General features: G+C 44.4%; 1 protein-coding gene across 7 annotated transcripts in view; it reads right to left on the bottom strand.

Moving 5' to 3' along the window:
- Positions 1 to 27,593, bottom strand: part of agrn (agrin) — a 245,088-nt gene that overhangs the window by 24,788 nt on the left and 192,707 nt on the right. For 6 of the 7 annotated variants that reach the window (XM_051426468.1, XM_051426470.1, XM_051426469.1 and 3 more), the window contains 12 exons: positions 25,226 to 25,345; positions 24,451 to 24,615; positions 23,307 to 23,450; positions 21,553 to 21,677; positions 21,301 to 21,406; positions 16,597 to 17,019; positions 14,162 to 14,287; positions 9,974 to 10,101; positions 5,731 to 5,845; positions 4,051 to 4,170; positions 3,465 to 3,863; positions 1,851 to 2,043 (listed from right to left, as the gene is read on the bottom strand). In XM_051426468.1, the coding sequence (XP_051282428.1) occupies positions 1,851 to 2,043; positions 3,465 to 3,863; positions 4,051 to 4,170; positions 5,731 to 5,845; positions 9,974 to 10,101; positions 14,162 to 14,287; positions 16,597 to 17,019; positions 21,301 to 21,406; positions 21,553 to 21,677; positions 23,307 to 23,450; positions 24,451 to 24,615; positions 25,226 to 25,345 (2,164 nt within the window). The remainder of the gene's footprint in view (positions 1 to 1,850; positions 2,044 to 3,464; positions 3,864 to 4,050; positions 4,171 to 5,730; positions 5,846 to 9,973; positions 10,102 to 14,161; positions 14,288 to 16,596; positions 17,020 to 21,300; positions 21,407 to 21,552; positions 21,678 to 23,306; positions 23,451 to 24,450; positions 24,616 to 25,225; positions 25,346 to 27,593) is intronic. The other variant, XM_051426473.1, reaches the window with a different exon arrangement.

Below are 27,593 nucleotides of genomic sequence, written 5' to 3'. Positions count from 1 at the left end.
ATATTAGTTTGCAACACTTTCAGGTTCTTTTCCACACAATATGTCTGTTCGTTATCCAACGGTGCCTAATGACAAGCAGAAATCTGCTCATGAAACAGAGGAGGATGAAAAGAAAAGATACAAGACTTCCCATTTGGGATTCTAAACTATGTGACTAGAATGAGGCAGTTACTGACTTAAAAAATAATTAATTAAATCTTTTAATTAAACATTTTATCTAATGAGGTTTTGTTGGGAAAAAAGCCATATCATGACAGAAAAGAGCTGCGGTGTATGTTCACCCACACATATGGTAGTATTAGCACAACCTGAGAGCAATTATCTGCCACAAATAATTAGTTCTTCTCCCCACGTCTTGGATTTGTGGAGCGGTGGGTGGTAATCTCACTGCTGTATTTCTGGAATTGAGGCAGAGCTCCATTTGAAAGCACAAGTGACTAATGATCTCCTTTAGTTTTCTATTGATTTCGCTATGAATAGAGAAATCTAACCTGGCCAGGTTGGGAAGAACTGAAAGGGATTTCGAGGGGTCAGGGTGAAACACGAGACCCAACAGATAAGGGAAGCGGGGGAGGGGGGGGGTTGAAATAATAGGTCCAAAACAGACACGGTGCAGAATCTCTAATTAGTCCATTCACGTCTTTTCTGACGTCTTACCCCGAATGATTTTTTTATGCATACAATTCCACTGCGGGGGAAGAGATGAATACTTTGTATTTCTGCAGGTTTCTGGCAGGAAAATGGTCCAATTTAATCAGGTTGGATGAAGCCTTCGGTTACTGTCAGCCATACAAATTCAAAAGTGGTACTAGCCTTAAAAAAACACATGTTCAAATGCTGTATGTTTACTAGTCACAAGGAGTCATACTGAGCCTACAAATCAAACAGTAAACAGATCCATCAAACAGATTAAATGACACTAAGAAGGTGAATTATGGGAGGCTGGAGATCCAATGTTTTTGGAGTTGGAGCTATACTAGGGACTAAAAGTCAGGATATCTCGGCCTATGCTTCATTGATTTTTACCATTCTTGTGATTACCCCAATTTTATGGAAGCACAATACTAAATCACTGCAGTACTCTTTTTAAATGGCCACTCAAATAACCGTACACATTCCACACAATGGACGCAGCAGATGCAAAAACAATCCAATAAACAATTAAATCTTATATTAAAGTGTATGTGATTTGAGGTTACAATATTAATAAATATTTCAATTTTGTAAAGTTTCTGGAGAGTTAATTGATAAATCGTTTATGCAGGAATTAAATACTTGAATTAATTATCTAATAAACCAGCTGCAAAATCCCAATATTGCTACTCTACTGTTGCTTCTATCCTCAGTGCAGTCTTTATGTACAGCATGTTCAGTCAAATGCATCTATGAGGCATTTCTATGTCACTGTGTATTTTCACATAAACCATAACTCTGTATATATGTTATTAGAAATGACATATGAAATGCCAAATTTGAAACCTCCTGCACATATTTCTGTCCATATGTTCCTGCCATCTGCAAACGTGATCATGTGAACAGCATGAAAGTTTTAACATATTTCTGAAAGCATGTCTTCATAGCCGCAACCTGCAAATCTGTCACGAAGCTTCTGCGTCTTTATTTATTTTCTGGCAGTGGCGTTTGCAACATGTTTACTCGCTGTAATTATTTGCCTCATTATCCAGCACTCTCTCTTTGTTTTATTCTTATCTACATCCTCTCTCAGCTGCCGCCGCAATGACCCTGTTCCCCCGAGGGGATCATTTAAGTTTCATCAAGTTTAATCAAAGAACAAGCAGCAGAATCAACAGCTGACAAGGCCGCTGCCTGACAACTCCTGCCGTGCTCACCTGAGCTCCACCCTGCCGTTGACCAGAGCCAGAGAGATGAAGTCCTTCTTGCCATCCTGGCCGTTGTAGAGCAGGATGCCAGTCATCTCGGACGCTCTGAACTCCATGGCAATGCGGACTGTGTGGTAGGCACTCATTGTTTGGAAAGCCAAGTACGACTGGCCACCAAATGACGGGATGAAGTACTTGATCACTGTGGAGGAATGAAGACAACAAGCCAATCCTGTCATTACTACATGACTTACTTTTTCATGGCGTAATAGGCGTTTAATGTGCATAATTAAGTGTGAGCATGAGGAGGTGGTGTGTCACTGGCTCTTGATTACAGAGAAATAAGCCTTTCTGTCTAGTTTATTTTAGGAATGATGATTTGCAGAGTTTATCAAAAGGAGAAGGTCAAGAAAGAGGAGGAGCGCAGCTTTTCACCCACCCTCAATACACATTCACATGCCCGTGTACACACACGCGCACAGGAAACCTTTGTTTTTACGCCACTCGACAATTATGATTATTATCATCCATTTTCTCCCCCGGGCTCCTTTTCTCTCCATCCATCTGTCTTTCTGTCCGTCTCTCTGAGGAGAATGGCAGCTGATGAGCTGCCTCTTTTCTAATGACTTGATTGATCTGGGGGAGGCTGGCGGTGGCTGTTTGTGGGTGTGTATCTGTGTGTGTGTGAGTGTGCACATGATTTCATTTAGCCACTCTAACTCAAAGACACACACTGATTCTCACCAGCTAATCCCCATCAAAGCAATTAGTGTCAATTATCTTAAGATGCAGCTGCGTGAGGTTGCTCCTCATTCCCCCAAAAATCTCAAAGTAGGGTAAGAGGGAAGAAACAAAAGAGTTGTGCTTCTCAAGAAGTTCTCCTTGATTTATGATTTTCTCCGCGGTGCTGATTGGAGTCTGTGTTTCCTTTGGTGAACGGCTCAGCGGTTGCTCACTTCTGAGGTGCTGAACCTGTCTGAAGCACTTGAGATGAGTTTGAAACGCAGCCGCCGAGGAGATATTTCTGTGTCTGACTCAATCACACCTCAACTCTTTGATCTCAAGTTTTTAAAAAATCTCTGTCCTGAGCTCTGATTGCTGTTGTCTTGTTGAGCTTTTAACGACCCAATAAATCCACATCTGTGACCACGTAACACTGCATTTACATATTCCAGTACTAACTGAAAGTCATTACTCACACTGCTACTTAAGGTGTCACTTTGCAGCCACTTTGTAAAGCTACAATTAGACAAAACTGCTGCTTAGCAGAGGGAGTATGTTTTTTTTTTTATTAAATAAAACATTCCTTTAATTTTCGATTTTTTTTTATTATAATGGTGTGTTTCTGCTACTTTATAAATATATTAAAGCACTTGAGGATGTCGTTAGCAGTGATTATAGAACAGCTAAAAGGTATGATTGGCACAATGGAAAGTGGAGTGCCTAAAAATGGTGTCTTTGAAATTGCTAATTGCTATTGTACAATATTACAGGGAAAGTCTGTTCTAGCACAGTTTCCTAGATGAATTTAAAATAAGCTCAGACTTTTAAACTTTTGATTTGAAAGTAATAACAAATACGGAAAAAGAAATACTTCCTAATATATAAAGAGAACAAACTCACCCTTCTCACACACAGAGCCTCCTCGCCCGGCGGGGCACTTGCAACTGAAGTCAGTGCCGTCATCCTCGCAGGTGCCCCCGTGGAGGCAGGGGTGGGAGCTGCAGGGCTTCTGGGTCTTGTGGTGAAGTTTGCCCCTGACATGGGCGATGGTGGTGGCTGGAGGCAGCGTGGTGGTGGTGACAGCTGCCGTGGTGGTGGTGGTGGGTAGCGGTGTGGTGACTGGCACTGAGGTTGTGGTGGTGCGTCTGCTGCTGTAAGGCCTGCGGGTAGTGCCTGGCGGTCGGCGGGTGATGTAAGCGGAGGTTGGGGGGAGCCTGGTGGTTGTGGTGGTGGGAGCAGCTGTGGTGACCGACGCCGTGGTGGTGGTAGTGGTGGTGAAGAAGGGGATGGAAGAGAGGCCTGTAAACAGAGCCGGAGGAAACAATGGAAAATAGAGAAAGAGACGTTAAAGTATGTTGAGCTTGCGGCCCTGAGATTTCCTATTCAAGACCTGTAAAACCTTTGATAAATCACCTCATGAATAACTTAAAACCCCTTTTCATTTTATTAATCCCCACACTCTCCTGTTAAGTCCACACTCTATTACCATAATTGGTGAAGCGAATATTCTCGTCCTCCGGCTTCTTCACGGCGATGCTGGTGTCTTTGGAGGCCTTCAGCTGCTTCAGCAGGGATCCTTCGATGTCCTCCACCGAGTATTTTGTATCTACAATAAACAAGAGGTACAACCACTCAGGACGAGGCCTCTGAGGAGCACTCCACAGCAAATACAGGACTACTCAAGCTTCTTTAGTGGTACAATGGGTACACCAGACAGCCCTGTGTATGACAGGTGGAGGGACTCCAGGGACCACTTGTCCTCCACCTGCTGTTTGTCCGGCTTCTTTCTAGATGAATCGTTCTCATAACGTTTGCCACAGATGTTCGCTTTACTGGCCATGGAGGAGCGCTGCTTAACAGCACCCCTCACCCTGCATGAAGGGTATGAAGGACGCTAAATGGTGCTCGTAAAAAACAAAAGCGCCTGGGGTGTGAGGGGGGGGTATGGTATGCTAACAGAAGAGCTTAAAGGCCCAGCCGTGGTGTCAACCATATAAGTCTAAACTGAATTCATATATATACAAAACCCTCTAACATTAGTAACTCAACTTTAGTTGTTTTCCAGTGTTTGTTACTGTATTAAAACAGCTGTAAATTGATCTGAGAGTAACAGCACGTTCCATTCGTGTTTTGAATTTTACCTTTACCTGTAACCAAGGTGCTAATATCACAGATGCGGTCATTTGGAAAACTTTTCCTCGCTCTGATGAATAACAAACACAAATCTCAACATTTAAGTAGAGGTAAAAACTTTCTTATGATATTGTGGGTTTTGAAACAGGGTCAAATTGCTGCATGAAAGAGATTAAGTTGGCATTGAGAAGAAAATTAAAAAAACATACAAATGAGGAAGAAAATTCAGCGGCTCGCAATATTATGAGCCAAATGAAAAATAAGTAGAAAAGCACTCAAAGACAACATACCTCTGCCAAGGATGCACAAGCCTCTAAATTTATTATTTTAATAGTAGCAATGATTACATGTTTTTAACCTTGGATCTGTATCAGAATATACCTAGCAATAGAAAATCATAATGATTTTCGGGAAAAGGCTTCAATCCTGGTAATGTTTTGTACAAGGATGAATGGAGCAAATTGTTCAAGGAAAGCATGACTACTGGCCATTTTTTTATAATATATATTAAAACAAAATGTATAGGAAAAAAAACCATTTGAGTTTGCAGGACCACTCAGAGTGGCTATGTGCAAGTACAATTTGGTTGCTGTTGCACAATTGCTTTACATTTTAAGAGAACTGTATGGAATATTAAAAATATGATTCAAAAATGTTATGTGCTAAACTCAGTGAAGACGGAATTAAATGTCTAGGAAGAATAATAAAAAGAATAGAGTGCCAGAAGAGAACAAATGCTGCATCTCCACCTTACACTGGACTTACAAATGAAAATGTTGGAAAAATGGTGACTGTGGCTTGTTCTGCACAAAAAACATAATTAGGTCCTCCTTGGCCAACGGCCTAACTTTTATCCCAATTTCATTTAAATTCAGCAATTAATTTTTAAGATATCTTGTGTGTTAAAAGACAAAGGAGCACAAACCATAACTGATTCCAACCACATATCTCTCTATTAGCTACTGTCTTTAATCATTATATTATTGAGGTTTTTTTTTTGTCAAATCTTCTGCTCCCTTCAAAGATTTCTCACCTGGTTTGAAGTGGGCCTCCACAAAGGCCAGGATGGAGTTGCTCGGGGCCAGGTTACGGACACGAACGCTCATAAAGTCTTTGTGCACTTCCGACTTCCTGAACAACTCGTTGAGCTGGGGAAGAGAGAGAGAACGAGAGAGAGAGAGATGATAAATGAGGCTGGTAATGAGCTCCACGCTATCATAGCCGGCGAGTCCAATTCCAGAAGACTGTACTCTATCTCCAAGGAAGAAAGACTGCCTTTCAAAATGGGGTGCAGAGAAGAAACCTATCGGGTGTGGGTGCACAAATTGACATTTAGCTGCAGCCGTGGCATTAATTATAGGGACAAGTTTTCGGGAAGAGCTAAGATAAATGCCATGCTGCCCTGACATGTGCTCCTGATTGGTTTTGCTTCTGATGCCCCCACTGTGTGCAAATACTAACAGCCAGAAGAGCTCCAGAAGGAGGTTTGACTAAAATATTTTTTTAAGCAAACGCTGGTATGACTGCAGTTAGACTGAATTTGCCTTCAGCCAAAAAATCTGGTCTAATATTTGATCTGAAAATTGGACCATTTTCATGCTGGAACTTAAAAAAGTTACACATACAGCACTCAGTGTTTACCCATAATTCTGCTCTTGTCGGCCTCATGGTGGATTACTCACATTTGCACACTCGAAAGCAACAAGAAACAAGAGGTAAATCCTACGCCATGTCCTCATCTGGGCTGCTGGTTGAAATGACAGGAGCCACAGGGCCTGCTAACCCACTTTACTGGAGCATCCTGTGAGTGGCTGCTTCCATTGTTTCCACTAAACCCTCCTCCACACACCCCATCTGCATCTCACTGATTCCTCTAAAGCCAATCATTGTCCACAAAATGATGTTTTTAAACAATTTCATAAAAGAGCCATACTCAGCTGGACCTCTTGTGATGTGTGGTAGAAGTGGAATTGAATCATTTCATACAGTTTCTGTCAGATTCATACAGTCATCGACTACGTAGTTCGATTTTGTTAGGTTAACCCACTGGTCCCCAACCTTTCTCCTTAAGGACCCCTTTGCTATTATTGAGTAAACTGATGACCCTGACTATGTGCCATATTTTATGGATTATTTATATTTAATGCATAATAATAACAGTACAGAACAACTGATAAACTGTACAATTAACTGAAATAGTGAATGCAAAAACTGCAGGATGTTTACACATTATTTCTTGTTTAATTTTATTTTTAACAATCATACATACTTAATAGGCTTCTTTTTTGACAAATTTAGTGTTTCTGTGCGTGTGTTCTATTAGCTCTTTGATTGTTTTGGGGAGGCTTTTATTAACTGATAGTGACAGTTGTAGAGTGACAGGAAACGGGGGCAGAGAGAGCGGATGACATGCAGCAAAGTGCCAGAGGTTGGAGTAGAACCCATAGAGAAGTATTATTGAGCACCAAGGATTTAGCCTTGGTACTTGGGGTTGTTTTAACTGCGTATTTTTCTAGTGCAGGGCGAGGCTGTATAGCAGAGAGTGATCATTTGCAAAGCTAAGCTACAGGCCTACTGTATATTTTAAAAAGTTTTCTTATACCCCTTGAAATCAAGAAGGCCTAGCAACCCCCCCTGTGAAGCTTTGGCAACCCCTAGTGGGGTTCCAGACACCAGGTTGGAAACCAGTGGGTTTACGCATTGTCGCATAAGGTTTAATGCTCAGCAACCACCATCTGCAGCAGAGTTATCACATCCACTGTTTCTGTGGCTTTTTCTAATCTTTCAGTAAGCCTTTCACCGACACACCAGACCCCGGCGAGGTGAGCTGGTGTAAAAAGCTGCTGACTCGGCCAGTGACACTAATCATTCAGTAGACTCAGTTCAGCTTGACTATTCAGATGATCTCCCCTCTAATTTGTGGGCTGAGGTGTGACAGCAAAGTAGACAGGTCAAAAACCAAATCCTCAAAACCTAGCTTTAGGATGGAAATGGCGGTGAACAAACTCTCTTGTGGACACACTGACCTAGAAACCTCCTGATGTCTCCCCCCCCCTTCTCTTTCTCTCACACATCCTAATTTATTCACTAATTGTTACACATTGCACAGTGGCTTGATTCTTTTATGTGTGTATACTATCTATGTATATTCTGTGTGTGTGTGTGTGTGTGTGTGTGTGTGTGTGTTGGAAGATGAAGAGGGGGGTGGCTGCTGTCAAGTGGCACCCCAGGCTTCAGAGACCCACACACACACGCCCCAAAAGTGTTAACGAGCGCACACACACGCACAAATCGCTGTGAGGTAGTAGATTAGGTCCCAGTGGAGGCTAGTGACACCGATTCAACAGCTGGTATATGTGTACAGTGTATACAGACACACACAGACGTCCCCATTTCATCAGAGGAGCGAGGCCCTGGCTTGACAACAGAGACTTTGTTCAAAGGTCTGAGCTCAACAAAGAAAACGGACAGTGGAGAAATTCGAGCAGGGTAAACCACCTGGGCCAAACTGTGATTACTGCACAGGCTCTCTGCCTGCCTGAGCCTCGGTTGGCTAACAGCAACTGGCATCACGAGCATCCGCAGTTATGAGATTCATATCCAGAATAAGGACTTGATTTTTCAAATATCAGGAAAATCTTAATTAATCTCACATGAGATGCAGCTTTCTGGTGCTGTGAAGTGTTTGGCAAGCAATCGACAAATTAGTCTTTGCACAAGCCTGCAGAGAGCTGTTAGTTTTTTTTCCCTCATAGTTCTCTTATTAAACTTGAAGAGTTTCTGGAAGCCTCGTGTAATGTCTATGCTAACTCAGCCCTGAAGCTTGCATGCTTGAAATGAAATGCACCAGCCAAATTCCATGAAAATTCTTAATTAATCATCAGAATATGAGAGGAAAATCTTATTCTGAAAAACATCAGAATTTATATTTCGATATGAAACAAATATTATTATTACAACAATGTGGTGAAGAGTATTGTTTGGTTCTGAGCTACCTACCTCAAAAAAACTGGTATTCAATCATTATATTTCCTCCTAGGAGTCACCTGATGTAACACTTTGCCAATATCGCCCTTTTATTAAAAATCAAATATCAGCCAGACTATGTCTGATAAGATGTATGTCCCTCTCTGACCGCAGCAAGCGAATACCTTTTTATCATTGTTATTTTTCTATCAGATGTCTAACCAGAGAAATCACTCCAGCCCGGTGTGGCAGAATATTACTCAGCAGCTTCAGGGGTGTCAAAGTCTGTAAAACCTGCAACGAAGCCTCCCTGAGCCTGCCTGAAGGAGCTCAAAGAATTTGATTAGTCTGGCTGGAAGTCTGGAAGAGTTTCAGCGTCTCTGGATGCTTTGAATGTTGATTCAGAAGCTTTTCCACTCTTTTCTTGGGAAAACTCAACTCAAATTTAAACTATGGTGAACAGTGGCCACTGTGGCAATTGCCACTTGATTCAGTTGCTTTAAAGGAGTATTAATTGAGGGTTTTTTTGCCTACTTTAGGGGAGCAGAACAAGCTGAAAACATAACCGATTACATCCCATTATAGTGTGAATTGTTACAGCAAACATGTTGAATCCATGTATATAACATTCACTCTGCTTTAAGCTTTGTTTTGATCTCTATAAAAGCAACACTGTCCAGCTGAAACTGAAATTGTGTTGACGAGAGCGAGCTCACTGGGCTGAAAACCAAGACAAAGCGCTAAAAGAGGCTAAAAGACAGCAGAAGTGACCTCGACCTTTCACTTACATGGTCATTTGATCCATAGCTTATACATAAATTATTGATTAGTGCAGCTTTAAAGACGTCATCATTAAGGGACCTCGAGTGAAAGCCAGCAAAACGGGAACACAAGCAGGAAGAAATAAATATGTTTCCTGGTGGGGTAGGTGTGTTTTGCTTATATGAAATGTTTATCTGTGACATGCTGAAATGTAGTGTAACAATTGCACTGATTACGTTTATTTACATTAGCCACCATAAGCTACTGGTTGTACCAGACTAAGAAAAACAGTAGCAGCAAAACCCCAGACTGTATCAAATTAAGGAAGAGTGTATTTTATTGCTTTTTAGTCAACTTTTCATATGTAGGGAGAATATTGTGTTATTTTTTCTTTAGACAGTTTCAGAGTCTTACTTTAATGGTAAAATGTAAATAAGTTAACCCACTACTGTCCACAGGGGAATTTCTCACAGCAGATACAGCAAAAAACAAACCATTATTGTTACTAAAACTGTATTCTAAACACTACTTGCTCCTACAGCACTTACAGCACTCTCTATGCTGCGGGCCGTCTCTCCAAACAGCTCCGACTTGGGGTCCTCCATCTCGGGGGTGTAGAAAATCTCCTGGCCCTCCACCTGGTCCAAGTGCAGGAAACCGCTGAACCTCATGGTGGCTGGAAGGAGAGGAGGCGAGGAAAGCAGATGTGATTCTGAAACACCACAGCTCAAACCTTCTTCTACCATCACTCAGTTCCCGCTGCCTTTACACAGTGCTCATTTTGGGGAAGTGCCAGTCTTGGGTTAGTGATGGACTGTGTGTTTGTGTGTGTTTGACAAAGGGAGGTTAGTGAGTTTGTTGCTGATTGCGTGGGGGTTTAAACAAGGAGGGCTGGAGTTTGGCTGTTAAAGGAGGACGGGGTGGTGGTGGTGGAGGTTGTGGTGGTGGAAGAGGTGGACTGTGAGATATGAGTGAAGAAAGGGAAGAACAAAGAAGAAGGAAAGGTGGAAAAATGGGCCAGTTTTACCAGACCGAGACTCGTCCCAAAAGCTGGCCGAGGCATGGAGGGCTGGGTAAAAAGACAACAAGTTAGACACACAAGTACATGAAAGAAAAAACAACACACACACACTATAGAGGAAACAGCGCACAGGCACTCTCAAAAGTGCCGTCTTCAGCAAAGAGAAAGCCTCCCTGTCCGACCTTGGGGGTTATGTTGTCCAACATTTATCAACTCTCTATACGGTTTCTTCATACTGCCGACAGAGAGGAGAGGGCTCCAAATAAAGCTGAAAGTGGTGGGGATTTGTGTGTGTGTGTGAGGTGAAGAACGGAGGAGTATGTGAGGGGCTGATGCCAGGCTTCCACACCGCTCGTAATCAGCAGAACAAATTGCCCAAATCAATCATGGCTGCCCCTGCCTGAGCAACGCCAGGGAGAACGGGAAGAGCACTTGTATGATTATCGTGAAAGATAGCCGTAATTGTCTCTTTAATGCCGCCAGACCGGTGACTGACACAGCCTGGTTAAAATTGCATGAAAAGGACAGCAGCCTCTGCCGACACTCACCCGCCTCCCCACTCACGTTCTCTCTGTCTCCCCTCTTTACAGTACTTTCACGGGCAGCACACATCGATTCAGATGTGAAGGCAGCCATAAAATAGAGGCAAAATGGGCAGGGTTCGGCCGATAAGATGAAGGGGGAAGGAAGGAAGAGAGGGGCGACAGTGAGGGAGATCTTGACTTTTAATCTGCAAAGAAGACAAACATCAGAGAGGGTGATTTTCCAGCCCACTACCGTGACGGACGTAAAGAGAGAAAGAAAGGGGGCGATAAAAGGAGGGACAGAGCTATTTGACTATCAGATTCTAGTGTACTGTAAAATGTAATGGATCTGTCAGACTTCCACTGGCATATGGAAGAGTTTACAGTAGCTGGAGCTTAGTGTGCCATTAACTTTGGCTGGTCATTATCTTTGATGTCATATGCATGGGTTAAATGTAACATATGGAGGTCCTGCAGTGTTTCTCTTTTCAGGTTAAGACATTAGGAACCAATGCACTTACAGTTGTCAGGATAGATTATCTCAACACCTGGACAAACCCACCCAAAACTATGTCCATGGTTGAATACTATAAAAAAAAACCATTCTTCACCAAGGTCTGACATCCACCGTGAAGCTTTACAGCTGAATACAAAAAGGGTTTCATAGGTCTCCTTGAGTGTGTGAACGTGTGTGACTAAACTCAACCTTGAGCCACTTCACCATTTGATGTCTCAATAAACTGTGTGGATTGGAACAGCGAACAATTAGTCCTTTTCGTTCTGAGACGGCAGAGAGCTCACGTCAATATATCGGATGGCACAATGAGACAGCGGATATTCTAGCATGAGGGACGTGTCATTTCACTTCTAATGAGCGCAGGATCGGCTAAGCCCTCCTCAGGAGAGAAAAGGATCCGGCTTATCGATCAGCCTATCGCGCTGCCTGCTTTTATTGGTATCACTTGAGCTGAATGAAGTATTGATCGCTGGTGTGCCGTCATTGTCGGCTCAGATAAATATTTACAGGCTTTAGCGGATTTGTTACAACTGTCTTACAGCTAAAACCTGTTACAGGTGTTCATACAACACATGCTTCTATCGTCGCCTGGATTTGGGGCCAAAGATCATCCAATCTGAACTCAATAGATGTGCCACTCCATTTTTTTAATCTCTGTTTGGTTTTATCTTTTATAAAGGAAAAAATGGCAAAAGGTTATGTAAGGCTAAAGGCGGCCTCATATTTTCACATCATGTTGTGGATTGTGTGGCAGTGAACTCTGCTGGTTTATTGGAAGGCTTTGGGACCTTCAACACGGCAGAAATGCAACTCTGCGCACTAATTTGTGGCCTCGGCTCTTTCAAGTCGTGACCTGTGGCTCCCACGGGAGCTGGAGAGAATCCCTCCTTTCACAATCAGTCAGGCTAACACCGCTGGGACAAATAGAGAGCAGATTTCAACCAAGGGACGGAGGGAGAGAGAGATAGAGAAGCAAAGGGGAGAAAGAAGCCCTTTATCTTTATGAACCGAGTCTGGCAGGAGGCACTGATTGGTACAACAGCGCTCGGCGGCCTCTGGTAGTCTCTCGACTCTCTCCCCGCTCAACTCCAGAGAGAAATAAACTGATGCAAGACTGGGCTGAGATTGACTGAGTTGAGGCAGACAAAAGCGTGAGATATAGCTCAAGAGGGAGATACCAAACAGTAGTACTGACTGATAAAGTGAAGAATATGTATGTTTGTGTGTTTGTGTGTGTGTGTGTGCATAAAAGAACAGGTGAGAGATTAAAAGAAATATAAAGAAGGTGGAGGAAGACAGAAAAAGCAAGAACAGAGACACGGATTGTTATTTATGGCACAGGGGCCCCTAAAATATGATTTTGACTCTTGTATCAAACCACTCATCTTTCAAAATTCTGAAGAATAGCTAGAGAAAACGAAACACACGGGGGATCACGCAGGGTACGATTAATATCAGAATCATACTGTCAAGTTTTGTAAAATTCACAAACATGGATTACTCGGGTCAGGCTTAACGTTTCACCGTTTAGGTTTTCTGCCACCTGCCAATATTATCATTTACATATGAGGGCGGTGATTCATGCAAGTACCGCTGCAGGAAAAAAAATACCACCTGTTCATCTGGTTGTTTAAGGCAGATGGCACAATATCACAATTCCCGAAGTAAACATTAAATATGAAAAAAAATATCGTGTTGATTCTAAATGTAACAACAAATTAAGGTTATAAATTGACGGAAAGGAAAAACGAGGAGGTAATTTGGACAAGAAATAGACAAGCATTCTGTGCAGGGCCATTCAAGACAGTGACGTGTAGATTAATATAGACAGTTGATGATTAGCATGTGATGTCAGCTCGTCACATTGAGACATTCAGAACAACAGAAAGTAAAAGTTAAGCTGGAAGTGCTGGGATTCCGCTTCATAAGTCAGAAAACCTACTTTAAAGTCACATTAAGGTTTGTAAAAACACAAATTACGAGGAATTCAATACTATTATAGTACCTTGCTCAACAATACGTGGTGAAGATTGATCCATTTGTCTAGACACGGGCTGTAAATGTTACAATTATTAGGCACTACCATAGTTTTTCTGGTTTTAGCAGCCTTCAAGCAAACAGAAACCCACAAACAGCTGATCTATGACTGAAGGAAAAAACTGCACAATGATGCTAAAACAGGACGGTGCAGACCTTTTCTAAGCAGCAGAGATTTTGGCTTAAAATTAGCATTCTGTCTGAGAGACAGATCAATACCACTTTCATGTCTGTATATTAGGAAGAAAGCATACAGACCGGAAGCAGGAGGAAACAGCTTGGAATAAGAATTACTAAACTACAAATCGTTATTATTACACTTCTGTTTGTGTACTAGTTAACAAAGAGACACAAAATGTTTGGTGGAGTTGTTATTAGGCCTAGTTGTTTCCCCTGCTTCCAGCCTTCATGCTTCCCAAATTGCTGGACTATTTCTTTAATGTGACCTGCAGTTTTTTCAATGCTAACAAAGTGTTTGTTGTTTAAATCACAGATTCACAGAAGCTAGTGGAACAGCTTATCAAACTTATAGTGCCAACTGACAGGAGACAAACACACAGAGGAGGAAGAATTTGGTAATATTCAGGTGGTCATAGGGTAGAAAAGGTGTATTTTTCGAAGGGGCATTTGGACTTACAGGGGCAGTTGGCGCCATCTGGAGTGCTGGCTGGGGTCTTGCCGTCGGGGCAGCAGCCGAACTCCTTGTTGTCACAGGATGACCTGTCCTCAGCTGTGGGTACAGTGGTGCTTGCTACTGTGGGACCTGGGGGTAATACACAGGGGTTCATAATAATCCATTAAGCTTCAGAAAATTCAGAAATTCAAGCCATTTTATCTCAGATTACAGCTATTTTAAATACTTTTTAGGTTCCGGAGACGGGTAGTGTTTCTAAGATCTAAACCTACAAAACGTTTTGTTTTTCTTCCCAACTTGCTCTTTCTCCTGCAGATGGGAGTGTGTGGGGTTTTTTTTGTCTGCTGACCTCTGATTGGACGCTAATAGAGGCATCTGTCAGGAGTGATTATATGGCATTTTCATGGGAAATGATTTTACACCTGGAACTCATTTTGGCAGGGAACACATAATGGGCACTGTTGCCATTCATGTCACACACAGAGCACTTTAAATACCGAAGGGATGTGATAACTGCTCTCTGCTGATTGGCTGACAGTTACCTTCAAGGCTTCTGAGGAGGGGAAAAAAAGAAACATACAGTCGTGTTTGCGTTACGGTCACTGTATATCTGGCTATCTTGGGACATAAAAGACATAAAAGTGGCTGGGCATTCTCCCTCTGAAGGATGAGAGTGTGTAACAGCAGCGAAGCTCCGTCCTCTCTAATGATTCTGTTGGTGGAGGGAGGGTGGGCGACTTGGTCGAGGCGGCGCAGTTTATGGCCGCACAGAGATTAGAAATAATCGTGGAGGCAAACAGCTCGCGGCTAAACAAGTCGTAAAGACGTCAGAGGCGAGGGACGTCCTGCTCAAGGACTCGCGGTCAAAGGAGGCGAGAGGATTGGGGGGAGGAGGGGGAAGAGGCTGGGGGTTTATAGGGCATCTGTTGGCGTGTGGTCTGCAGATTTACAGATGCTGGGCCAGAGAGGAAAGCGCCGGTGGGGGAAAGAGGGCTCTGCACAACAGCAAGGGTACGCTGCATGACTCCAGTAAGAGCCATGAGAGCTGTCAAATAAATACACACACACACACACACACACACACACACACACAGGTACGCACAGAGGCACAGATTTCAACAGAGCGTGGATACAAAAACACGCACAAACGCACACCTCTGACCTGTTCACATTTATATACTCAGACGGTGATATGTGCACTCGGAATTGGACAAACTCAGTGACATGAGGAGAGGGAGATAAGACTAACACACACACACACACACACACACACACACACACACACACACACACACACACACACACACAACAAATATAAGACTTCAACATACATATAAAAAGCACGAGCACACCTCACAAACACACAAAGTACAGTTGTGAAGAAACACAGATTAGTGCAGATTTAAATATCCATGTTTAAATCTGCACAGTGCAATCATCTCCTAATCCGCTCACACTTTCACACTCACAGACTGAAGTGTGAGCCGGTATTTCAACGAGCATACACAATGTAAAAAACATCCAGGCATGCTTGGGTACACACTCATTCACACACGTACACACACACCGCCACAAGAAACCGGGTCTCCTCGGCAGACAGGCTACATGCTCCTCGCGTCACCGAGCACTCTGGTCAGCCTCTGACAAGAGAATAAATCTAAGCGTCGGGGAGAAGGAGCGAGAGGGGAGGAGGAAGAGCTGAAGAACACATTGGGGCCCCGCTGTTCCATCAATCCTATCCTGTTACTGCAAGCTGTCAGGCAAGGTGGATGGATGGATGGAAAACAACAACTGAAAAATATTTAAAAAAAGGTCTGATTGAAAAGTCTCAGTCATTCCTTGTTGTCCAAGCAGAGGCCCCAGGAACCACAGCCTGCTATTACAGTCAAGGGGGCATGTCGAGAAAGATTTGAGACTAGTCATGTGACAAGGTACGCGACCTCCACACACACTCACACCTCAACCTCCCAGTCACATCAGCCTGTCAAGTCAGGCTCCAGAGATCCCCGGATGCGGGCCAACAGTTCCATCCGGCCTGCCGAGAGTGTATTTTACAGAGCCTGGGTTTGTTTTGCTAGCTGTTGAGAGTGAGAGCGCCAGTGGAATGGGAGAAAAGAGCATGGGTGATGTAGCAACAGTGAACCGTGCAAATACATTCCTTTCTGTCTGAAATTGAGATATACATCTTATGCGGAATGACATCAACAGCATCTGTTTATACAGATTTCTCTTCCCTGCCTGCCTGCCTTTGACATTTGTCTCCTAAAAGACGATTTGCATACAAATACATAAGCTGATGTTAATGTAGCTTTCAATTAACAGATGATGGCATGAATGTGTTATGATGTCAGCTAAGAAGAGACTATGAGTTTGTCCAAACCCTTCCCACACACCCCTCAAAGCATTATGGGTAATGAAGTGAAAGAGCAGGGATTTACCGACAGGCTCCTCTGCCCCACTGGCCTCTGTTGGGATGCCGCTACCCGCTTCCTCTTCTAGCTCCTCCTCTTCTTCAGTCTGGTCGTCCCCGCTTGGATCCCCGCTGCCCGAGCCCTCGAAGGAGGCCGCAGCGGCCGAAGGGGTAGGGCTGCTGCTGCGAGAGGAGGGGGTGGTGGCGGCAGCGGGCGTGGACTGCGGCTGAGGCTGGGTGTGGATGGGGTGGTTGTGGATGAGGGTGGGATAGGGGGTGGTGGCTGGGGGCCGCTCAATGGTCACTGTCTCGGCTGTCCTCGGAGGCGGGATGCCCCACACCCTGTTACGGTCGAAGGGGGCGGGGGTGGTGATGGTGGCGCCAGCGGTTGAGCTGGGGGGGGTGGCGGAGGGGTTGGGGGTGGGTCGGTCTGCCGGCTCAGAGATGGTTTCTGGTGGAGGGAAGGGGAGGAAGCAAGGAATGGATGAATGACTGAGCAAAGATGAAAATGTTTGATTTTGCTTCACCTAGCTCCATTACCACCTCAAAAATCACACCATAGGAAATAAAAAACATCATTAACCAATAAAACATAATAAAACCACTTAATGATTATTACAACCTACTGTTGACAATAACTTTTTACCTCTGCATTCACTGAATGATTATGATCTTTTTAATCTTCTAACCCTTCTCCCTGATGCTCAACAATGTCATTAGGAAATAACATTAAAAAAGAACACACACACACACATATATGCAAGCTCCCATTTGTAAAAGCAACCTCTGATTAAAAACCCTGCAATGTATGAGATGTCAGGAATCTTTATTTGACAAACCTTAAGTAATGAAAGTGCATCCATATGCAGAGTGAATATGGAATATGCCAGCAGATGACATACTGCATTCACAGTTATATGCACTGCAGTGTGTTTCGCCTGCAGATGAGTTATGTTGCCCAGACACAGTTAAACTACTCCAGTTGGTGTCAATGTACAGTGCGAAGTGTGTTTGTGCTTGTGTGCACACATATGGCATGCATTTGTGTGCACAATATTCATGTTCGTGTGCGTGCATGCTGTGCCAATGCCTATGAATTATATATCCATATTCAAATGCTGCCCTCCAGTAGCGAGGCTTTAATCACCAACAGCCAGTGCCTCCGGTGATGAATGATTGATAGAAATGGGGCAAAAAAAGCCGGCTTTGACTCTGGCTTCAAAGACGTCCGACTGCTGCTCGCGGAGAGCATGAGCATCCGTCAACGCCACCACAACACACCGCTGTCAACAGATGCACACAAACACGCACACACACACGGCAAGAAATCACTCCAAATGAGGGAGAGAGGAGAGGCTCTCCATAGAGACACCATCATTACCAATGCAAAAAGCTCTGGTGCAAAAGGACAAACTGTCTGCGATAAAAGAACGATAAATAGGACAAAAACTCCTGAGGGGGAGAAGTGAGTTGGCACAGAGATGCTACGGAAGTGAACACTTCAGATTTAGCCAAGGCAAGCAGGCGTGACAATACTGTCGTTCTTCCTTTACTTCTTTACGCCCCACGAGCATAGATGTGTGGTAGCGTGTGGGTGCAATGAACAGAAGATTAAAAAAAAAAACTATACCGTAGATTTGCGCCTCATTAGGATTCGCCTAACATTATGTGTAGGACTTAATTACACTGCTATAATCGCCTATTTGATCGGCAATTATTCACCGAGGTGTGAAATGTGATACCTACTGAGACGGCAGAAAGCCTGGGAGACACACAGTGTCAGCTTAAAGCTCGGCAGATATTTGTATAGTGAGAGATTTGGAGTGGAGTGCATAGAGCATTGATGCTATCACCAAGAATGGTGGCATGCATTGCCTTTCCTCTTGGCTACACCTGTCAGTCAGGTGCCAAGCTTAGCGTCAGGAGGCTCGCTCCCTGGGAAGTGTCTAATGTGTGTTTGGGTGTGTGTGCATATCTCAAGCAGCGAACTCTGTGACGTGGGATAAGGGAAGAAAAGAACACACGTCTGGAAGAGGAGAGAGGGACTGGCAGCGCAGTCTGTTCAGCTGATGCTTCTCTTAATCAGGTTTAACAGTCCATTTGCCTTTTTTTGTGCTTTTTTTCACTCTCAGTGGAGCAACGGACAGTTATGTCACAGGATGGAGAGGGAAAAAAATCATTGTCATCTCGGCTTGTCTCAGCCATGTAGTTATTGTTGAAAGGTGGTTATTAAGATTGTTTGTGGTGTCAGCCGCGCTCAGTGAGGAGGAGGAGGAGGAGGAATCTGGATACAGGAGACCGGAGGGGGTAGAAAAGGGAGCCAGAGAGCCAAGAACAAGAAAATGATAGGGACAAATGCCTAAAGAAAAGGTTTTAAATCAGAAGGGGAAAAAAACAGGTTAACAAAGCTAGCAGTGGGAGAATATGGCAAGGCAAACAGTGGGAACAGAATGAGGGATTGAATAATGAGAGAAAATCGCAGGACATGGTGGAGGCAACAGAACCCTAACATGCAGGCGGAGGGCTGCCGATGCCATATGCTGGCATTCGTTGCCAATTTGCTGCAAACCTACAGGTGATAACACCATATGGGAGAGGCAGGTCATTGCCAACTTGGTGGCCATTTTCCCCCGGTGCCAGAATTTGCTCATCGGTCCAAATGCCCTCCCTCTGCTCTGCTGCTTGGTACAGTAGCTCTTGCATCTTTTACTGGGTTGCTCAGATAGCGCTTCATCTTTTGCTGAGATACAGCATGAAGCTAGAAAAACCCCACGCTGTACTCTGTGGATGTGCTGCCTTTTAACTGGGAGACTTCAGAGGTAGCTGGGTAACCACGCAGTTTGCTGCAAGTTCTTATTCACAAACTGAATAATTTTAAGGAGCTTCTCTGGCAGGACTGTGAATTTTTCTTAGCCTGCCCATTAGAGGCACACTGTGCAGCAGCAGTCACGCTCTGTGGTATAATAAAAACTTGCGACAGATCAATGAAGTTAAAAAAGATCAATAATCACTCATTTATATAAGCCCTTGGCATTGCTCTCTTGTCAAACCACAGTGCAGCTCGGTGAGCATTAGCATGCCACAGCGCTGAGGCCCTGTGTCTGGAAGCACTGCATGTAAACAGCGGGAGGGGAGGGCAGGCCGGGCTGCGGCGTGGTGAGGGGTGGAGGCAGAGCAAATGCTAATTCGCACCCAGCCACACGTGAAATGAGCTCGAGATCTAACCCCCGAGCCGACAGCGGCGGCGGTGCAGCTACCCACGGTGCGACCGCATCCGGAGGAAGAAATTAAAAGATCCTCTGTGGCTGTCGGTGGGCCCGAGCGCTCGCCTGTCTGTTCCTCCCCTGAGGGGTTCCATGGAGAAAAGGTCCGCTGCGAGGCGCCTTCTTGCCTTCTGTGTGCAGCAATGCTAGGTAAGGAATTACACACAACCCACATCTCTATTGCCAGGCAACAGAGAAATGTGAAACCATTCTGGATTTTGGCTCCTTTTGCTGGTAACCCACGGCACTGAATTTGTAATTACCAGATGTTCAGGGACTTATCAAAGCCTTGTCGATCTCTTGCTGAGCATATTTGGATTCTTTATCTGTGTACCTGCAACTGCAGTTCAACACAGACCATGTCAACAGTCGTGCCTCCTATGGATATGACCTAATTTGGGTCTGACAAAGAGCGCTCAAGAGAGATAAGCGAAGAGGACTCTGCTTTTTTGGTGCCACAGTATTAGGTCACCTGATCTGTGCCCACTGAGCGATGAGGTGAGTGAACATTTTTCCATCTTAAAATGCTAGACACCTGGCAGTGGCTCATGGCCAGAACCGCACAGCTGGCACTCCTCTTCCCTACTGAGCTTGCCGGCGGCGTCTGTAGAACCCCGTTGTGACGCAAGCTGGCAGTCAGTGCGACAACTTCACTGTACATGAAAGCCATGGCCTTGGCACGTGTCCCAGCACCTATTACACCGAACCAAACAATGTCCATCAGCATCTGGACCATGGGCTAAAAGCTGTACCTTTTACTCAGTACACATGTACTCTACATCCACCACCATACTGAAACAGCGTCGTGTTCCTGGCAGCATAAAGCGGCAAAGGGATTGACGCATTTCCCAACAGGAGGGTTTGAAGATGGAGCCAAATCCCAACAGAGGAGTGAAAATGCAAGAAGGAAGTGTCATTGCTATCTTGTGGGATTGCAAGGCTCAGACTCCAGTCAAACTACAGAGCCCTTGGTTTTAAAATGTTATAATATCTCTCTCTTTCTTATTCTAACTTTCCTCCAGTGTCACACATGATTTTAGCTCTCGTCTGACAGTTGCAGGGTGAGGGCAGAGCTTACTTTACTGTACTCTATGTATTACAAACAATGAAAAGCCTCAGACAGAAGAGAACTTGCACACACATGACTTCTTACATGTGACTGTGATCTTAACCATGAAACAGAAATCTGTCTGTTGATATTTAGATTAGCTTAATTATAAATAAGTGAGATTGCCATCGTGTGCAGGTACCTGGACACAAAACACAAAACACAAATTTCAAGCTAAATTTGTATAGACGTTGCAGTGACTTTCCTTTCTGAGACAGAGACAGAGAGATGGATAGGAGGAGAAACAACAGGAGGGGGATAATTTGAGGCCCATGGCACCGCTCATTATCTTTTGATCGGGTCTGACAACAGTTGGCCATCCGTGCGACGAGTGATGCACGAAGGCTTCGACAGGGCTCACCTGTGCACTGTCCAAAATGTTGCACTGTGATGTCCTTGTCCTGCCTACAGGCTATGGTCCTCAGCTGGCACTGGTCGGCATAGGTCACCCCATCTGAGCCGCACACCTGCTCCACGGTGACAGAGATGGAGAGAGGGGAGATGGGAACACATGTTAACTCCCTGCAGGCCACTGAAACAATGTTTTTCTGTTTATAAGAAACTTGCAAATCAAACTACTTATTTCTCGTCCAGAGGGTTTGAAAAGACCCACCTTGCTCTTGTTTTTTTCATCACAGTCAGGTGAGGGGCACTCGCAGTGGGCTTGGCCGTTCATCTCAATGCAAGAAGCTCCAAAACTGCACACTAACTCTTCGCATGAAGTCGGAGCCTCAGGACCTGTGGAAGAAACAGGTTTATGTTGTTACACATTCTGTACAGCCCCCTAATCACAATGGACTAATGCTGCTTTATAAGTTCTGATTGCGGTTGGAAGTTGTGTAAAAAATTTGCATGCATATTTAATGTTAAACTTTAACAATTATACAACTTTTGCTTATATTTAAGTGAGCAAAAGTTGTGCCTGTTAAACAGCCATTAAATTGGTTTCTCAGACTGAAAAATGATGAAAGAGTAATGAAGAGATGAAGAACAATCAAACAAAAATTGTTTTTTGAGTCCTTAACACATTCTTATACACTGTATGTTAATCGTAATAGTAAAGCAGTTGTGACTTCAGAGCTTACTCCACTTTTATGTATGGTGTCATACACAAGATTTGGACAAAAAGTCTATAGACCCCCGACCCCCTCTTTCTGTGTCACCCAGTGAGTGACACGAGTCCAGTTTATAGTGTTAGCATGTATAGCTGGGGTTACATTTCAACACCAAATATAACATGCTAACACTATGCTAAGCCTTGTCTTTGCACTATGCGTGGGCTTGCTATGGGATACTGTTAGCACTAGTGTTTGTAACGAGGATGCTAATGAGCTAGCCTTGCACAGAGCCACAACCCCTGACAGCTCTAACCCAACTGTGTCTAATTTAAAAATGTGTGCAGAACAGGTTGACGGACGCTGTTTCATTCCTAGTGTTTCTAAGAGAGTGTTTTTAGTCTCCTTACAACCACAGTACAGCAGTGGTAATGTAATCTTAATGTGATATAGTCTAGTTACCTGTACGCAACACGATGTGAATTATTCATACTTTCAAAAACCACAGAAATATCCCTTAACTGTATTACTATGGTAAAAAAACAGTTGTGCAAAGGTGTGCACTCAGGATATTTAGACTCTGCTTTTTTTCTCTCCGCACATCTCTCCCCAAGCTCTCCAGAAGGAGCGTTTGAAGCCTTGAAGTTGCCGCAGTAGGAGCTGCAGTAGGGGAGCCCACCATCCACCGGCAAGGCTGTGAGTGTGGGGTCTTTGCATTGTTGCAACATCACAGAGGCTTAGAGTACCCCCCACTCCTCGGCTTCTGCTTTCATGTGCTACCACTCCTCAGTACCTTGTCTTTTCATCTGGCAGGGTGTGTGGCAGAGTGCCCCACCACTGTGCTGGGACTGCTGGCTTCATTAAGCGTTTGACTTTCCAGTCGATATCTGATGGTGCATCTTAATCAAGGAGCTGCAGGCCCCCACAGCAGGAGCTAACCTTTCCTTCAACCGGCTTTTTAGCTTGTGCAATCACCGGGGCTGTTTTCTTTATTAATCGAAGTAATCAATAGTCCTTATGCAGAAGCATAAACATCCTCATGGAAGTGTTGTGAATCATCCAAAATGGAATATGATATAGAGAAAATGAAACATCAATGGGCGATGTGCCACGCACATGTCATTTGTACACTCCAGTATTCTCCTAATGACTATCGATTAACTGCCCTGCTACGAGGCTGATCCACGGATCAGACGAGTGACAGAAAAACACAGAATGAGAGAGAGAAGCTGAGACGAAAGAGAAAAGGTATGTGTGTGTTTATGGTTTTTAGCAACGCTCCACCGGTCGCCACAGCGCTCTCTCTTGTTACCTTTGTCGCAACCGTTCATGCCCATCTTGCTTCCATCTGGACACACGTTACACTTCATGCCCTTCACTCCCGTCTTGCAGGAACACAGACCCGACATCTGCTCGCAGTCGTCCCGGACGGAGCCTGTGGCGTCGCAGTTGCACGCTGCCGTGGAAAGGTAGAGGGAAAAAAAAGAAGATTGATTAGAAAAATGAATCAATTAGGGGCAATGAAGGGATAGAAATAGCATGGTTTATGTTGCGTGCAAAAGTGTGTTTGAGGCAACCTTAGCTTCTGAACTTTGCTTTAGATACGTCTATGTCTTAGAGTCAAGGGTTGGGGATAGTTCACAACGCCTTAGGGGTCACAAAAGGAGGAGAAGGAGGAGGAGTACGAGACAGACACTCAAGAAAAACAACCCAAGGGAAGGACATCATCCCCATCATGTTCCTAGAATCAATGATGTGTGTTTTTTTTCCCCTCCTCTCCTGCTGAACCTGGTATTGGTGTGCAGCGTGCTGTCTGCTTGCTGTGGGTAAACCTTGTTAAGGTCAGGCCACGGGTGAGGGACCTGCAGGCTTCCTGCTGTTGACTGAAAATGCTCTGTGGCGTTGGGAGCGTATGTCCTATGATACCTCAGCGGCAGGATGCGAGCTGGTCACCATATTGCATTACACCAAGACAAACAAGCGGTCCTGACCCCGTTGTTCACTTGAATACAAATGAAAAAAGCTCATTCAATACAGTTTTGACAGGACTAAAGGACATGGTGGGATTTCTTTCAACAAAGGAGCTAGAGCCTGTCTGTGGATTGTGAAACCCTTTTGAACCAAATGTGTGACTTGTGATTTTGGGTCATATGAATAAAATTGACCTGACTATTGAGGTCACAGCAGAAATCTCAGAGACAGATATTTCACACACTCTCTGCATGGCTAGATACCGCTTGAGGTAAGTGAGAAAATGTTTTTTTGTAATTTTTGTGTGAGCTGACCCTTCGTGAAAAGAAGGTGCAAGGGTGCCTTAAGCAATTTATGGGAAGGAACAAAAAGCATCATACATACAGCGACTAGCACTGTACCAAATTACTTCTGAAGTCACGTGTAACGGTACAGTACAAGTACATTTGCTCGGCCGGCACAGGCACAAAGACGTGATTCCTTACGCGTGCAGCCGCTCATGTTCTCGGTCACAATGCCACGGAAGTTCCAGAAGCCCGGCTCGCAGCGGTCGCACTTCTGTCCCCCGACACCTGGCTTACAGGAGCACTGGCCGGTGGCTGGATCACACGTCCGTTTGTAGGAGCCGTAGACATTACACTGACAGGTACCTGAGGAAAAACAGAGCAACATGGGTGTCACTTTTAACTTCTACTGCTTCAGATGAAATCAAACTCCTCTGCAATACATCACTGGTTTATGCTTTTCTAACCCTGTCGTCCCATAACTTACAGCAGCTGAATACTGCTTACTATGATGGATACTCTGCATGAAAGATTTATGCTAGGCTCAAATGTTGGGTAAGCCCTATTCCACAAATAAAAAGGTGGATAAAGTGTGCTTAGGTGAGTTTCCCCTTTGCTAAATCTCTGTATATCCCTATTTCTAAGTCTGCATTTTCTCCATCCATACTGTATCCCCTAGCTAACAGCTCGATGCAGCATTTTCTCCCCCGTCTCTTTGCTATCATTCGTCGAGATCATCAGATGAAGAGATTTTTCTGTTGATATGGTGCAACATTATCATAATTATTCCTTGGATTAAGATGAAACGTTTTCAGCTCTGCAACTCTGGTGCTGTAATTGCAGTCAAGGACAATAAGCCCCATGTGCTGAAATAGCCTGATAGTATCTACAACTTTTTTTTTTCTCGTGAACACAACAATCTCAGGACACATTGAGGTTGAAGAGTCAAAGCCGGGGGGGCTTGAGGAGAACTTACTGGGACATCCAGCCAGTCCGACTCCTAAGGCGGCCGTCAAGTTGTCGTGGCAGCAGCCGTACACAGACAGACTGCAGTGCTGGGGAGCTGTCAGCTCAGGCGGAGATGTGGCTGTAATCGCTGATGAGGTAGGAACAAAAACCGAGATGGCACAAGGAGAGAAAGAAGAGCACCAACATTTGAGTGATTACATTGGCAGGGGAGGGGTTTAGTCGGGGAAGGGGGAATTTAGACAACACAATCTCCAAGCAACATGTAACTTTTTGCCAACAATGCGATTGGCTTGAGGGGCAGAGGTGGAGAGGCTGGCAGCCGGCTTCAAGATAACAATTCTATTTGCTACTTTCTCCACAATGGCTCAAAATCAGGGGGAAAATGATGCTATTACCTCCAGTGAAAACAAACAATGGCGTTGCTGGTAAGCGTGTGCGGCAGCTGACATTTACCACCTACTAGGAGGCATGTTCTCTTCATTTGTTCTTGTCTAATATTACGGAATTGCGCTGCTGCCCTACAACCTTCCCAAAAAAAAAAAAAAAGAAAGCCTGCTGCATAATGTGAAGGAATGTGCCAAGCAGTTTCTGCCTGAGCACAGTGTGTGGAGAGCTCCTTTGTCTAAGGATGCACCAGCCTTCAAACTAGTGTGACAGCTCTGAATAAAGAACTACATTCAACAAAAAAAAAACAAATGTGTTCCCAAAAACTGGCGCTTCTCCAAAAATTGGAAGAGAAGAACAACAAAACATACAGTGGGAGGGGGTTTGTTTAATGGCCGATGCAAAAAATATCATTGTTCAAATTCTCTCCAAGCTTTGGAGTGAAAAGTAAAGTTGAAGAGATGGAAAGCAGAAACAAAACAGAATCTTTCTCTCCCTTCTTTTCTCTGTCTCTCTCTATTCCCCTCCCGATCTCTTTTTCTTGTGTTGCTCATTTGGAGTTTGGAGGCTGGAGATACAGGGGCCATAAATCACACCGCTACTGGTGTGGATATGAGCCTCAGCCTAATGGTGATGACTCGGCTCGCTCTTTTTCCAGTGCTTTCCCACTCCAGAGATGGGCTTTGGACACAGTTCATTTAACTTGCCACTTTCCAGCGCTCCATTCAGCTATCTGCACTGAGCCTATTAGGACAAGGAGAACTTTTAATTTCATATGTTCTTCCACCCTTCAAGGGTTTTTCCTCTTCAGTGGCCATTGTCCAGCACAATGCAGCTCACTGTGACGTGCAGTATTACCCTCACATTTTCAAGGTCTGCGGCCGTGCAATCTCGGCTGCAGCGAATGTAGCTAGTCTTTCATATTCCAGCAAGGGCACATCTGCACATGTTTGCTTTTCTTGTTAACCAATAAGAATTTCTTTGGATTTTACTGAAATCCCTGACCTAGATTTGGGTTTGCAGGCAGCTATAGACGATGGCTGGAAATGCTATGAGAGGCAAACTTTGCAAATGTGCATGCAGCAGATGACACAGTTGATGCTGCATGCAGAAGAGGTAAAGTTTTTCCAAAAACCCGAACCTCTAAAATACAAGGTTGCCTTTATGCTCCACTAGTGAGAGCTGGCAAGTTTCTGGAGTTGAGGTCAAATGAAGTTTCTCCTTACATAGCTAATGTGGAGGGCAGTGAAATTCCCCAAGATCTGAGTTTTTGCACTTGCCGATAGGAAAGGAGAGCCCAGAGCTCTCGTACCCATAGAGGGCTCTTCAAAAAAAGGATTGATTATCCATGGATGGTAGAGAAGCGTGACAGTCAGTGCCCAAGGAGGCCAGCTTAGGAAGGAGAAGAATCTGCAGGGGTGTGTGTGAAAACACTGGCAGCTCCCTCTTTCTCACTCTCTTTTCAACTCTCCTTCCTCCTCTATTTTAGACCCACGGGGAATCAAACAGGCTGAAATGATCACACCAAATCCCTTAAGTGCCTTTTGGTCTGCTCCCTGGCCTGCGCTAGCATCAGAGCAAAAGCTCTTCATTTAACATAGCCACAGAGAGGAAGGCGGCTAACCTTTGCTATTTAGCCACTGATCTGATTCTGGCTGATAAATGCCATTCATTTACATGCAAAGAGAGGGTTTTTATATTAAAGTAAGCTGGGGTAAAGTGGTATCCTGAGGGTTATGAAGCAAAGCTTGTGAACACAACTTTAATGGTTTAAATTGTCAGAATGTCTCGGCTGGGAAAGTGAATCATTATTGCTATCAGCTCAGTCCATACGTGGGCCTGTGAGAAAGATTCGTAGCTCTACACACTAGCCAGCCCCAGAGGACCGGTCAGTTTGCAACATATGAACGACAGCATTGCTGAAAAGCCGCAAGCGTGCTGAATCATCATTCCCTGAGCAAATTAAACAATCACACATATCAAATTTAACC

This window comes from Dicentrarchus labrax, unplaced genomic scaffold, assembly GCF_905237075.1.
Source record: "Dicentrarchus labrax unplaced genomic scaffold, dlabrax2021, whole genome shotgun sequence".
Taxonomy (NCBI): Eukaryota; Metazoa; Chordata; class Actinopteri; family Moronidae; genus Dicentrarchus; species Dicentrarchus labrax.
The sequence above is the reverse complement of the archived record's forward strand: the minus strand, read 5'-3'. Positions and strand labels throughout refer to the sequence as shown.